We start from the raw sequence: 15,400 nt of genomic DNA, 5'->3' as shown, positions 1-15,400 counted from the left end.
TCCCTCTGTGAAGCACACATCGCTGTGTGTGACAGCGACAGAGCAACAACTGAATGTGCAGTGAGCAGGGAGCCGGCTTCTGCGGACACTGGTAACCAAGGTACAAATCGGGTAACCAAGCAAAGGTTACCAGCGTCCGCAGCTTCTAGAAGGCGGCTCCCTGCTCCGTGCACACGTAGCCAAGGTACACATCGGGTAACTATAAGCAAAGCACTTTGCTTAGTAACCCGATGTGTACTATGGTTACGAAGCACAGCGTCGTTACACGGGTCGCTGGTGGCTGATCTCTGATCGCTGTGGAGATCTGCCTGATTGACAGCTCACCAGCGACCACTTAGCGACACTCCAGCGATCCCTGCCAGGTTAGATCGCTGGAGCGTCGCTTAGTGTGACCGTACCTTTACAGATATACTGCAACCATCTCTCTAGATCTAGGCCTATACAATGAAACAATTTTTTTTTTTTTAGAAGAATGTTTTTCTGATTTATTATACATTCCCATTTGCTGCTGTGTATTACACTGTGTAACGTCACAATAAAAGCTAATTCTAAATATCTTAAAAGAAATCTGTTACGTTACTGCCACGTAATCTGGGAGCAGCATGATCAAAGGGCTGTCAGTCCGACTCCAGTGATGTGTCACTTACTTACACTTACTTGTGCGTTGCTGTTTTAATAAAATGAGTATTTTATCAGCAGGACATTAACATTACATGACTAGGTATCTCGTGCCTTCTAGTCAACTTCTCTGTATAACCCCACCTCCATCCTTGATTAGCAGCTTTCTGCCTATGCAGTGTGCACAAAAAAATGCCAATCAGTGGAATGGGCAGGGTTATACAGAGCGCAGCATTCAAAGCACTGCTAGACCCGCAGCAGAGAAAACAGGGATTGTATAAATGACATCATACAGATTGGAATAAAGGTCTCAGCCGCTACATTATGGTGCTCTCGGATTACATAGCAAAAACCTGCTGACAGATTCCCTATAAAAGTGCACTAACACTAAAAATACAATATCCATCGCTCCATTTAATGTATGGTGTTTATGAGCTGATGCCATATAGTAAGTGCTATAAAAGTGAAGCCCATGTAACGGTAGGAAATCTGCAGAACATTATAGAAGCAGCAATGCGGATTTCACCAAATCTCATCCATACGCTGAATAATAAAATGTGCAGCATTCATTTCTACCCGCAGTGATATTGTATGCTGCGGACTTTTACTGTAGATGAGCTCTATGGTAACTATGCTACATTTATACAAAGAAAATAAACAGCAAAAACAATGCCCAATTCGATGTATTTTTTTTACTGTAGTGGGTTATCTGCCCATCAATGCCATGTGGAATACCCTAAAATGATTACATAAAGCCCTGAAAAAATGATTAATTTCCCATCAGTACCCTCTATACAAAATCGTTCTCTTGTCCTTTGACATTTTCTCAATGTGGAGGTGTAGCGAGGCTTTAGTATATTTCCCTCACCAAGGACCAAGCCGTTAACTTGCCGCCCTCGTGCATGGGGTGTCCGTCCCCACATCCGCTCCTGTTCAGTGCGCCACATCAGAATCGAGTAGTACGAGAGCACAGATTTATTTCGCTCCATATCTTACCGGTTGGCTGCCTGCGCTGGTGATAAATGTGAAGAGCGCCACCTTTGTCCACTCTGGTCACTACGTGGTGCTCCGAGCTGTTGAATCGGTTCACACGGATGACGCTGGTCTTTTGCTGAGCGTTGGCATGGTCCGTATTTGTAGCGTATAAGTAGTTCTCAAAAACGGTAAGGCCATACAAGTGTTCAATCTGAGGGAAGAAACAAAAGGAATAGCGAGTAACAGATAAGGACAGGGGTCGTGCCAATTACAGAACACCACATCACATCTGCTCCAGGAAGACATGACAGCAATAAAAGCCGACACAATAAATGCAAGATGAAGACCGTGGAATCGGGACAACCGAGCTTTGATGTTTACAAAACCTATTACTAGAGAATTTGACTCCTCGTGTACGCTGTCTTCTGGATACATATCGCAGCTTTTCATTTTGTGCCCCTCTGAGCATCACTAGCTGTTCCACAGGTCATAAGTCATAGTAAGCCATTTGGAGAACACATGGTCTTGCTTTGGAACAGAAGGTCAAGAAAAAAGCATAAACATCTGACTTCATAAAACTAATGGGAAAAAGGAAACAGTCAGCACAGTTTGCTTTAAACGGTCGCTGCCATTTCAATAAACTTTAGGCCAACATACACATTTAAGATGATACCTAAACTCAAAGATTTTGTCGAGACTGGCTAACCATCTACTAAGTAAGGTGGCCTCCTGAGTCTCCCCAAAAAGTCAAGTGAAGAACCAAGAAGGAAGGATAGAGCAGTCTGAATTTAACCGCCCGATCCTTTTCTCCCATCGCCCCATTAAAATTACATACCTATTCTTGGGCAAGCATTCATAACGGCAGGGGGCTTTAAGTTTAGACCCAGACAGCCATTAAATTCAGGCAGTAGCAAAGCATGCAAGGAACTAAGGGAAAAGGAAGTTCCAGAGCCTATAGTGCTGGCAAAACGCTGATGAAGAGGAAACATCCAGTCCAAATCACAAAGCGTGGAAGGCAAGTTACAGGGCATGAGAATTGGTACCACCGAAGAGACTAAACTGAGGATGAGGGCAGAAATTCCATGCTACATAGTTACATAGTTACATAGGTTGACAAAAGACCTACATCCATCTAGTTCAACCTTCCCCCACCAATATTATATTTGGTCATTAAATCATTTATAACTGACAATGTTGTGTGTACTGAAGAAATCATCCAGCCCTTTTATAAAAGCTGTTATAGTATCTGCCATTACTACCTCTTGTGGTAGGGCATTCCACAGTCTGACCGCTCTAACTGTAAAGAACCCTTTCATATTTAGCTGCCGGAATCGCTTTTCTTCCACTCGCAGTGAATGCCCCCTGGTCCTTAGTATTGTCCTTGGAAGAAATAAGTCATGTGCCAGTCCTTTATATTGACCACACATGTATTTATACATATAAATAAGATCTCCTCTGAGACATCTTTTTTCTAAGCTAAACATATCTAACTTTTCCCACCTCTCATCATATGGGAGGCCTTCCATTCCTTGTAGTAGTTTAGTTGCCGCCTTTGAACTGACTATCTTCTGAATATTCTTTGAAATGTGGAGCCCAAAACTGGATCCCATATTCTAGATGTGGCCTTACAAGTGATCTATAGAAGGGTAACAATACGTTGGGATCACGGGATCTAATCTCTCTTTTTATACAGCGTAAAACTACTATTTTGGGTGAATGACAAATAGGCTTTAAGGTTGAATGAATAGAGATGCCATTGCAGCCTGATTGAGATGCCATAGCCACAGATAGTAGAGAAGAACATGGCCAGACATCAGTCTGATATTTTCATCATTCTCTTCAATATAGATGAGTCCACCACACACGCTGAGATACTGAGCCAATCATCAATAGCTCCTGCAGTGTGACAGTAAGTGCAGGGGGTATCTGGGGATTTGTTTCACTAGGTGCATGTCCAATTACAGGGAGAACACGAGACCTAGTACATTGTCTCATAAATGGGACATGTGGAGAGCAGACTGCGCAAAAAACAATCTAAACACACCAGTCACGCGATGGAGCGTCTTTACAGCTGTACGACAGCTAAAATTAAACTTGTAAAAAATCTGCAGATTACCGGGCGAGACCTGTGTGTGTTGTATGGTAATGTGTTATCTGAAGGCTAAAAAAATCCATACTGCTAATAAAAGAAGGAGACTGTGACGGATTGTATAAAACGTTCCTCAGGGTCTAACACAACACAAGGCTCACTTCCCAGCAGCCCCCGAGTGATCACTTCCCAGCAGCCCCCGAGTGATCACTTCCCAGCAGCCCCCGAGTGATCACTTCACAGCAGCCCCTGAGCGATCACTTCACAACAGCCCCCGAGCGATCACTTCCCAGCAGCCCCCGAGCGATCACTTACCAGCAGCCCCCCCCGAGCGATCACTTCCCAGCAGCCCCCGAGTGATCACTTCCCAGCAGCCCCCGAGCGATCACTTCCCAGCAGCCCCCGAGCGATAACTTACCAGCAGCCCCCCCCCGAATGATCACATACCAACAGCCCCCCCGAGTGATCACTTCCCAGCAGCCCCCGAGCGATCACTTCCCAGCAGCCCCCGAGCGATCACTTCCCAGCAGCCCCCGAGTGATCACTTCCCAGCAGCCCCCCCCGAGCGATCACTTCCCAGCAGCCCCCGAGTAATCACTTCCCAGCAGCCCCCGAGTAATCACTTCCCAGCAGCCCCCGAGTGATCACTTCCCAGCAGCCCCCGAGCGATCACTTCCCAGCAGCCCCCAAGTGATCACTTCCCAGCAGCCCCCCCCCCCGAGCGATCACTTCCCAGCAGCCCCCGAGTAATCACTTCCCAGCAGCCCCCGAGTGATCACTTCCCAGCAGCCCCCGAGCGATCACTTCCCAGCAGCCCCCGAGCGATCACTTCCCAGCAGCCCCCGAGCGATCACTTCCCAGCAGCCCCCGAGCGATCACTTCCCAGCAGCCCCCGAGCGATCACTTCCCAGCAGCCCCCGAGCGATCACTTCCCAGCAGCCCCCGAGTGATCACTTACCAGCAGCCCCTGAATGATGGTGTGCCGGTTCTTGCCTTCATAATCCACCACTTCTATATAGTCCAGGTACGCATCAGCCCAGTACACCAGCCGATTCACCAGATCTAGGGTGATGCCATGCGGGAAGACAATCTTGCTGTCCACCAGCTTTGTTCGGTTGTGGCCGTCCATGTCACACCTCTCCACTTTTGGGATCTGCCCATAATCAGTGAAAAATACCTTCCTGTAAAAGACAAGTTCTTATGAATACACTTTACATACATTATACATTATACTTTTAAACAAAGCATAAATGATTCCTACACTACAGGAGAACAGATAAATCTAGGCACAATAAAGCCACACAATTGCTGCCTGTACGATACATACAACAAATTCATGGGCTGACTTGCGGTGACATCAGGAAGCCTCTTTATCAAGTGACAGTCCGGGCACCAGTGTTCTCGGCTGGTGTTAATTACATGCACATTAACGTAATTGCAATTAATCAGAGTCAGTAATATAGTATGAGAGAACAGAAGTACACAGTGCTAATGAAGGGGAAAATAAGTCACGCTTAGGTTGGGATGAAAAAAAGTCAAATCCACAGAATGCTACAAACTGGGGTATATTCCCATTATCCGGGCCTTACCGCCATACCTAAACCAATGCCAATGCTCTTCCATCTGTGTTAGATTGCATCACAAGTCGCTCCTTTTTTTATTACCCTAGACGTCACGGCCATCCCCAAATTAATAGGGCGCGTCAAAGAACAACAATATTTAGGGATAACATTAGGTAGACCGTCATGAGACACGATGTTACCCTACTAATGATGCATTGGGGGAACCACTCACTGTTGGCCCCCTCAGGTAGCATGGTGGAGGAATGACCCGTCAATGATTATCCTGTGACTATGACTGCATACTTCTGAATTCTTATAGCATGTACACCGCCTGTGGTCAGGATTCTCCAGCAAGAGCGGGCAGTCACATGATTGCAAATATGAGACATGCATACTCCCGGCCACATAAAGACTAGACGTGCTGAGCCTCACTCAATTCACTTGTACTGAGCACGTCTAGTTGGAATGTGGCTGGAACTATGCAAACCGCATACCTACCGTCACGACAGCCCGGCAATACCGGAGAATCCTGACAGCGTGCAGGGCAGACGAGAAAATTCAGAAGTCTGCATTCACATAGCCTTAAGGCTATGTGCACACGCTGCGTAAATACATGCAGATACGCTGCGCTTTGTAGCGCAGCGTAACTGCATGCGTCCTGCCTCCCCTGCACAGTCTATGGAGATTGTGCAGGGGCCGTGCGCACGTGGCGTTTTAGAGCGCAGTGCTTCGGCTGCTGCCGAAGCGCTACGTTCTAAGAAGTGACATGTCACTTCTTTCCTGCGCTTTGCCGGCAGCTCCTGCTCTGTCTATGGGAGGAGCTGCAGGCAGAGCGCATGGAATCGGCTTCACTACGGACATTTCTGCAGCGATTTAAAGCGCACATGTGCTCTTCAGATCGCTGCAGAAATTTCTGCAGTGAACTGTACGCAACGTGCGCACATAGCCTAAAGTGGTTGTCTGGTTTTCTGAAAAGACTACAAGAAGCGATTATTGGCTTGAACAGCCTTTTTCAGCTGACTGACTCCCTTTAGAACATAAACATAATGTAAGAAAAGACTAACAGTATAAGCAAAAATTTAGCCCCAAACGGTTTATGAAAGCAGTACATAAAAATTTGCAAGCAATAACAGAAAAGGACGAAAAAATGTCTGGGAGTGGCTGGAGCCAGGTAAGGAATGAGCATCCTCTACTCTACATTTTGGGTTGTTTTATGCTATATCCACAAAAGTGGTTAACATTTTCCAAAAGTAACAAAAATGTCTGCTGTCCTTAGGTTACAGTATCTCTGAAATCTTTCAATACTGCAGAAATCTTTGTGAGGCATGTTATAGGGTTTGTTGGCGATTATATTACGAATGTTCCCCGAGCCACATCCTACTACACGATAAGACCTGTCTGGTCCTGAAGGGAGGTTTTCCTCCATCTTTTCACCATTTATTAATGTTTTTACTGTGAGTTGAGAAAATGACGTTTATTTGAAACAACAGCAAAACTCCATCACCATCACGTGGTCTCTGTTTATTTGGTGTACCAAAAAATACACATTATATACAGTAGATGCCTGGGACATATGCTACACATTGGTTTCCTATAAGTGATGGGAGCCATTGTAGTTAAAGCGATTCTGTCAGCAGATTTCTGCAATGTAACATGAAGATAGCATGCTGCAAGGGTTAAAACAGAGATTTCAGCCCTGCCTCTGTTATCTCACAGTTTTTTTTTTGTTTACCTGCAATGTGAGCTTAAGCCTCTTATCTTTATCATTAGTGGGTCTCAGCAGAGCATGAGTTGTAGTCCAACTCCGCCCTCCTTTGTGATTAGCAGATTCTGTCTATGGAAATGTAAACTGAAAGCCTGGTGTGGGCAGCGATAGCTCTTAGCTCTGCTACATGCAAAATCTAAAATCTTTCACTGTGTCAGAATGGCTGCAGCCACTAATCTAAGTGATACATTATTGAACTCTGGCCCTCTTTGCCTATATTATGCTGCTCTCAGATGAGGTAGCAAAAGCCTGCTGACAGATTTCTTTTAAGAAAAAATATTATATTATATATAAATAAATGGAAGGAGTTTTTTATTTGTTGTTTTTTTTTCTACTGGACATCACAATAGAGAATCTGGGTCTGTAAGGCTCCATCATTCACTTTTTTTTTTTTTTAACTAAACACTTCCTCTTAGGCCAAGTTCACGTCACGTCAGTGGTTAGCACTGCAGTCTTGCAGCGCTGGGGTCCTAGGTTCAAATTCCACCAAGGACACCATCTGCAAGGAGTTTGTATGTTCTCCCAGTGTTTGTGTGGGTTTCTTCCGGGTACTCTGGTTTCCTCCCACACTCCAAAAACATACTCATAGGGAGCCTAGATTGTGAGCCCCAATGGGGACAGTGTTGCCAATGTATGTAAAGCACTGTGGAATTAACAGCGCTATATAAATGAATAAATATTACATTATATTATTATGGGCAATGTGAATCTCTAAGGGTGATACGTTGACCAGACAGAAGCAAAAAAATTATCTAACTTCTCATTCTTCTTTTTTTCAGAAGCAAAATATTATTGGGCATGTAAGGACTTTTTCTTTTACATTTTCTTTTTCCTTTATGGTGATGTGGATTAGGGAGAATGACATAGGGGAAGTGTCACATTTTGTAATTCTACGGATCCTTCGTGTAAATAACCCAAAGCAAAACTGAAGCTATAACAAAGAAATAACTATGGCCAAAATAATCCCCATAAGTATTAACATGTCTAGATTCCGCACATGTTTATCAGCCCCTTTACCCTCTTAATAGTCACAAATTATGAAGAAATGACACAAAGTCCCCCATAGATTCCCTTTTGGCCAGTATAAAAAGTGTGATCTTGAAGGGTTAACACAAACAATGAGCGGAACCATCTCATTACATTACATTACTGCACGCATAGCATCCTCCGTCTGCGACTAAAGTGTCCATGAATATAAAATAGCCTGTAATAATTGGGGAGAAGCTGGAAAGTAAGGTCACAACCTATGCTCAGCCAAGTGGAAATCACATCAGAGTGACACGAGGCACTGGCCTGGTCCACCACACGGTATGGAAACCCTCTTCATCGAAATTAATCACAATTTTCCTTTACGATGAAACAACAAAGATTTCCAAGACTTAAGAGAACCAAACAAACCGGCCGTGTTCATTCCAATTATTTAACAGGATTGTGCAGCCATTTAAAAAAGTATATAAATCAGAATAATCTTAGGCAAAAACAAATTCATATCACAATTGGAAAAAAAAAACCAACAAAAATCTTGCAATTTTCACACTGGTCACTGGGGATATTTTGATATACTTACTAAAGACTTCTCAAAAGTCTCATTATCATCACAGGCAGGAGGACAAGTAACAGCTGATAACAGAATCCACCAATTACAATAGCTGATGTCACACCTCCCCCTTTCTTCACGTCATTAAAAGAGAATCGGTCACCAGGTTTTTGCTACGTAAGTCAGAACGTTGCAAGGGTTAAACCATAGAATTCAGGGTTTTGTCTCTTGTCAAGGTCCGATCTGTTGTTTTCCTGGATGGTTTGTTTAAGCAGCAGGACTTATCATTGCTAGACTACAATATCACGCACACGACAGTTTGGCACGCCCCATCCTCTGCTTGAGATTTCACTGACTGTACAATCTCTATAGAGAGCCTGATGTGGGCGGGAGCAGCTCTCTCAGCTCTGCTACATGGCTAAATTTAAAAATTCTGATATCAGAAGAGCTGCACCCAGTAATCCAAGTGATACATTGTTGGATTCAGCCTCTTTCCCTACATTATGCTGCTTTCAGATGAGTTAGCCAAAACCTGCTGTCAGATTCCCTTTAATGCTTCAAAAGTTTGGGTCTAGGTTGGTCTGTTGCTACTAATGTACATGTGCATTTTCTGACAGAACTTGAAGTATAACTCTAGAAGCCCCGTGGCCATTGAAAAAACAGCAAGATTTCTATTTTTTTTTAAGAATATATTCTAATATGAAATAAATAAAAAACATTTAAAATAAAACTATATAGAAATAGTAGGCCATTTTCTCATGACTCCGTCCAAAACAAAATGACGTTCCAGCATTTGTCTTCAAGGTAAAAAAAAAAAACAACAAAAAAAACCTGAGTCTTTAATAAATCACGTTAAAATTCGATGTAGTATAAAAACTGTAAATATTACAAATTCCAAAAACTACAGACACAGAAGCCGTGATATCAGGGGATTCTTATGCCACGGCCAAGAACTCTCCAATTTGACGGGTTCAAAACTTTTAATATGATGTAATAATGATTGAAGCCTTTTATCTAGAAGACGAGTGTTTGAAATTTCTTTGGTTTTGGATCCAGTATTCAGCGCTCTCTGTTGAATGGATATGTTCTTCTGCACTGTCGATCAATTGCAACACTACATGAACCCTCTCATTCACAAATATGAGCAAAGAAAATACTTTTTGGGGTTTTTTTGCAGTGACACATTTAAAAGGTATCTCAGCATGTTTTTGCTATGTAATCTCAGGACAGCATGCTGTAGGGGTTAAAAAACAAGAATCAACTATGCCTCTCATCATTCTGTGTGCTGCTGTTTACTTAAGCTAAAGGCTTACATCACATCATTGCTGGACTACATTGTCTCGTGCACTGCGGTCTAGCACACCTCCTCCTCTGATTGACACCTCCCTATCAATGTAGACTCTCTAGTCTATAGAGAGTCTGGTGTGGGGTTGCAGCATTCTGATTGTCTCAGAACGGCTGCACCCAGTAATCTAAGTGATACATCATTGGATTCAGATACTCTTTGCCTACACCATGCTGCTCTCAGATGAAGTAGCAAAAACCTGCTGACAGATTCCCTTCGATTTAGATGGTCAAAATTATATTACAAAAAATTTACTAGCTTGGAAGAGGATAAATCCAAGCAAAAATAATGGCAAAATACCAGGCACAAAATACTTCACTACATTACAGTAGAGTTAATCAAGAAACAAATAACCCTCAGCACATAGATATTATGGGCAGAGCCCCCAGCGGGTCCCCGTATAATCAGTTGTTCAGGATGGCTGAACTGTGAAGCAGAGCGGCACATCAAGAGTATGGTATGATGGCTCCAACGCAGCTGAGGCTTTCTTTTATTTTCTATATTGAAGGCGATTTCTTCGGTGTCCCATAGTTGCATTCTAGAAGGTGATGCTAATAGGCAAATAATTGGTCTAGAAAACTGCATTACTGCCAATTTTCTGTTTCTAAAGCCCGCTTTACACGCTACAATATATCTAACGATGTGTCAGCGGGGTCACGTCGTAAGTGACGCACATCCGGCATCGTTAGTGACGTAGTAGCATGTGACAGCTACGTGCGATTGCGATTGACCATAAAACCGTTCATCGCATACACGTCATTCATTTCCTAAAAATTGCACGTCGGGTTGTTCAATGTTCCCAAGGCAGCACACATCGCAGTGTGTGACACCCCGGGAACAATGAACACATCTTACCTGCGTCCCGCCGGCAATGCAGAAGGAAGAAGGTGGGCGGGATGTTTAGGTCCCGCTCATCTCTGCCCCTCCTCTTCTATTGGCCGGCCGCCGTGTGACGTTGCTGTGACACTGAACGTCCCTCCCATTCCAGGAAGTGGATGTTCACCGCCACATCGAGGTCGTCTGGAAGGGTAAGTACGTGTGATGGCAAATAATAGTTTGTGCGACACGGTCAACAAATTGAATGTGTCGTACACACGATGGGGGTGTGTCACATCGCATACGATATCGTATGTGATATTGTAAGGTGTAAAGCAGGCTTAAGGGTATGATGACACTTACACAATTAAGAAATAATTCCGTGGGGAAATCCATGTGGTACACAGACAGAAGATGGAAAATATGCAATGTTCATATCTGGCATTTTTATTTATTTAATTTACCGTATTTTTCACTTTATAAGACGCACCTGATTATAAGACGCACCCCCAAATTTGGTGAAGGAAAAGAGATTTTTTTTTAATGTTAAATGGGGTCCATCTTATAAAGCCAGTGTCTATCTACCAAATCATATAGGGTATATGTCCCTCATAGCCCCCCATCCTAAAATTAGCCCCCTTAATCTGGATATGGCCCCCTTATATTGAATATAGCCCCCTTGTGCTGGCACACGTTCCCCTGTGCTGCCTATGGCCCCCTATGGATTGCACACGTTCCCCTGTGCTGCCTATGGCCTCCTATGGATTGCACACATTCCCTTGTGCTGCCTATGGCCCCCTATGGATTGCATATGTTCTCCTGTGCTGCCTATGGCCCCCTATGAATTGCACACATTCCCCTTTGCTGCCTATGGCCCCCTATGGATTGCATACGTTCCCCTGTGCTGTCTATGGCCCCCTATGGATTGCACACATTCCCCTTTGCTAGCTATGGCCCCCTATGGATTGCACACGTTCCCCTGTGCTGCCTATGGCCACCTATGGATTGCATACATTTCCCTGTGCTGCCTATGGCCCCTATGGATTGCACACAGTCCCCTGTGCTGCATATGGCCCCCTATGGATTGCACACATTCCCATTTGCTGCCTATGGCCCCCTGTGGATTGCATACGTTCCCCTGTGCTGCCCATGGCCCCCTATGGATTGCACACGTTCCCCTGTGCTGCCTATGGCCCCGTATGGATTGCACACATTCCCCTGTGCTGCCTATGGCCCCCTATGGATTGCACACATTCCCCTGTGCTGCCTATGGTCCCCTATGGATTGCATACGTTCCCCTGTGCTGCCTATGGCCCCCTATGGATTGCACACGTTCCCCTGTGTTAGATATCGCCCCCATGCTGCTGCCCATAGTAAAATAAAAAACACTCTTCCTTACCTCCAGCGCTGATCTCCCTCGTGTCTCCCTCCGTGCTTCTGTTCCTCCACTTCCTGGTTCTTGGTGCCGGTCATGTGATCGGCACAGCAGAGTGAGATCATTTCTGCGTGCCTGATCACAGTGGAAGCAGGGACACCGGGGAGAAACGCTGGAGGGGGTAAGTAAAGCTTTTTTATTTTAGGATGACCAGCAGCATGGGGGCCATATCTAACACGGGGGGGGGCATGTGCCATCACAGTGGGACGCAGGCTCATATAATATGCACCGTTCCCCCTGCCCGTCACTGCGGTGCGGTTTCAGAACCACAGTGATGGAAATCGGTTGTGCATATTATATGAGCGGGAGCAGGAGATCTAACGCTGCCGCCCGCAGCGTTCACCTGCCCCCAGCAGCGCTCCAGAGCGGACCCTGCAGTGTATATATACACCCCTCCTGCCCCCCCGTATATTCGGCTTATAAGACGCACCCCTTACTTTCCCCCAAAATTAAAAATACAGTATTTATTTTAGTTGAGGATTTAAAAAAAGACGTCACTTACTGACGCACACTTCACAAAGGTGCGGCGTTGCGGAGCTGTCATAAAGGGCTAATTTGAAGTATATATCACACTGTAAATACGTGCCAGATATCTAAGGGTCAGCCATGGATTTCTATCACAGCCGATTCCCTATGGAGTTTTCAGAGCAACAAATCCATGATGTGCGCATACCCTTACCATAATTATTCCGGCTACAAAGTAGAAGAGTTCTGGGCAACACCAACTGCTCGTTAGGTGCAATATTACCGTATTGCGCACCCCAAATTTAGAGAAAATGAAGGTTAAAAAAAAAAAAAAAAAGGAGATCAGTCTTATAATCCAGCGGTGTCTTACCAGAGTGGGGCGGCAGAGGTGGTAGAGCGTGGTCACGGGAGGCAGGGGGCGGTGGTGGTGGAGCAGAGCGATGGTGCGGAGAGTGTCCCAGATGCTCGCAGCGGGCGGCTTGAGGCAGGCAAGATCCAGAAACTGCTGGGGGCTGGTGTGCTGTGGGCAGTGAGGTGAGGCAGGGGCCATCCTTAGGTCGGTGGTGCGGGCTTCAAAGAAATGGCGCCCAGTGGGCATGTTCACAGATTGAGCTATCGGCTGAATGAAAAGCCAAGATCTCATCTGTGCACGCGCCACCTCCAGGTGCCATTTTCCTTAAGTTCGCTGCTGGGCTAGAGGCGGCGTGTGTGCAGATGAGATGTTGAGCCGAGAGCGCCATCTGTGCACACGCCGACTCCGGTCACCATTATTTGAAGCCTCAGCGGCCTCCAGGACGGCGCCAGTGGCCGCCAGCACAGCAGCCGCCAGCATTGTCCATGCCTACTGCTATCCCTCTCCACCACCTCCCGGTAAGCTACATTCGGGTTATAAGATGCACCCCTCATTTTCCTCCCAAATTTTTGGGAAGAAAAGTGTGTCTTATAATCAAAAAAATACGGTACTTTACATTCTACTTATCCCAATGCCCTAGCACTTTGTGTAAACCTACCACAGAACCCTTATATGATGTTTTATTAGGACTACACTAAGGGTCCTCTGGTATAAACACACAAGAAATGCTCAAAGCACAGGAGCACCAGAGTTAGGAGAATTTAGTTCCTTTGTTTTTCGGCAAATCATAATAAAAGGCTAAAAGAGCAGATGTTTGCTTGTTAAGCAATATCATGCAACATCTTTATCCAGTTTCGAGAAGAAGAGAAAAACATTTATAACTAAGTGTATAAGAAAAATGTATGACTAATAATAAAAAAAGGTTTTTGTAAAACTTGTCTTTTCAGCACCACTTACTAATCTTCAGATGCTATGATATATGTTCTAAGAGCACGAGACCACGACGAAAACCTCCACCTTAAATATATTCAATCAGATCTTTCCCAACTGTATATTTGTGTGGGTGTGAGGCTTGAATCATCGAGATTCTGGGAAGCACAAATGGGGACAGCAATGCACAGTCAGGAACATATAGAAGATCGTGGAGTTTATATTCTTGCTTCATGGTCTTTTCTGACCACATATAGAGTTCAGATTGCTCAATACCTAATTTTATTTTTAATATTTGCGACATTTCCTATTCTAGATGGCGTAAGTGTGATTATGCAAAGGTAATAAGGTAATCAGGTCAGGAGACAAAAAAAAAGTATTTTTTCCCTTTAAAATATATTTTCAGATAGATTTTGGGTATTTGTCGCCAGAGCAGCATAAAGTTGTGACAGAGACCCTGTAAAATCCTGGCTTATATGAAGTCTGGAAAAAAATCCTGCATCTAGCGTGCATACACACAAGCGTATCTTACAGTCCATATCATGGCCGCAATGCCGGGCCCAACTGCAAGTCTCCTCACCTTATATTAGCCTATGAAGTTGTTCGTTAAGTTCAGAAGGAAAAACGATTGGCCAGGCACTGTGGTCATAACATAAAGGATGATGAGCCCCCCTATTTTTTAGCAGCCAAGTCCTCCTGCAGCTGTATCGGAGCTACCGTGAGTCCCAAAAATAACACTCACCCCACAAATAAGCAATAGCAGGATTTCCTGGATTTTTAGAGCATGCTTATGATATAAGCGTTACTCCAAAACTAAGGTGGGCTTTGCACGTTGCGACATCGCAAGCCGATGCTGCGATGTCGCACGCGATAGTCCCCGCCCCCGTCGCAGGTACGATATCTTGTGATAGCTGGCGTAGCGAACATTATCGCTACGCCAGCTTCACATGCACTCACCTGCCCTGCGACGGTCGCTCTGGCCGGCGACCCGCCTCCTTCCTAAGGGGGCGGGTCATGCGGCGTCATAGCGACGTCACATGGCAGGCGGCCAATAGCGGTGGAGGGGCGGAGATGAGCAGGATGTAAACATCCCGCCCACCTCCTTCCTTCCGTAGAGCCGCCGGCGGCAGGTAAGGTGATGTTCCTCGCTCCTGCGGCGTAACACACAGCGATGTGTGCTGCCGCAGGAACGAGGAACAGCATCGTACCATCGCTACAGCAAAATTATGGAAATGTCGGAGCTTGCAACGATGATACGATAACGACGCTTTTGCGCTCGTTTATCGTATCATCTAGAATTTACACACAACGATGTCGAAAGTGACGCCGGATGTGCGTTACTTTCGATTTTACCCCACCGACATCGCACGTGCGATGTTGCAACGTGCAAAGCCACCCTAAGGCCTAGTAGCGTACCATACTATAACAGTATCCTGAAATAAAGCTTAGGCATCCCTTTCATGAAATGTAACTTTCATTGGTGTATGTGTGGTGCCCTGTGCCTAGTCACC

At 45.1% G+C, this 15,400-nt stretch overlaps 1 protein-coding gene across 4 annotated transcripts in view; it reads right to left on the bottom strand.

The window, feature by feature from the left end:
• LRP1 (LDL receptor related protein 1) overlaps window positions 1-15,400 on the bottom strand; it is a 494,504-nt gene that overhangs the window by 253,785 nt on the left and 225,319 nt on the right. For all 4 annotated transcript variants that reach the window (XM_075337062.1, XM_075337061.1, XM_075337063.1 and 1 more), the window contains 2 exons: window positions 4,641-4,863; window positions 1,615-1,804 (listed from right to left, as the gene is read on the bottom strand). In XM_075337062.1, coding sequence (XP_075193177.1) covers window positions 1,615-1,804; window positions 4,641-4,863 — 413 coding nt within the window. The remainder of the gene's footprint in view (window positions 1-1,614; window positions 1,805-4,640; window positions 4,864-15,400) is intronic.

Source organism: Anomaloglossus baeobatrachus, chromosome 2 (assembly GCF_048569485.1).
Source record: "Anomaloglossus baeobatrachus isolate aAnoBae1 chromosome 2, aAnoBae1.hap1, whole genome shotgun sequence".
In the NCBI taxonomy this organism is placed as follows: domain Eukaryota; kingdom Metazoa; phylum Chordata; class Amphibia; order Anura; family Aromobatidae; genus Anomaloglossus; species Anomaloglossus baeobatrachus.
This window is presented reverse-complemented; position numbering and strand designations above follow the sequence as displayed.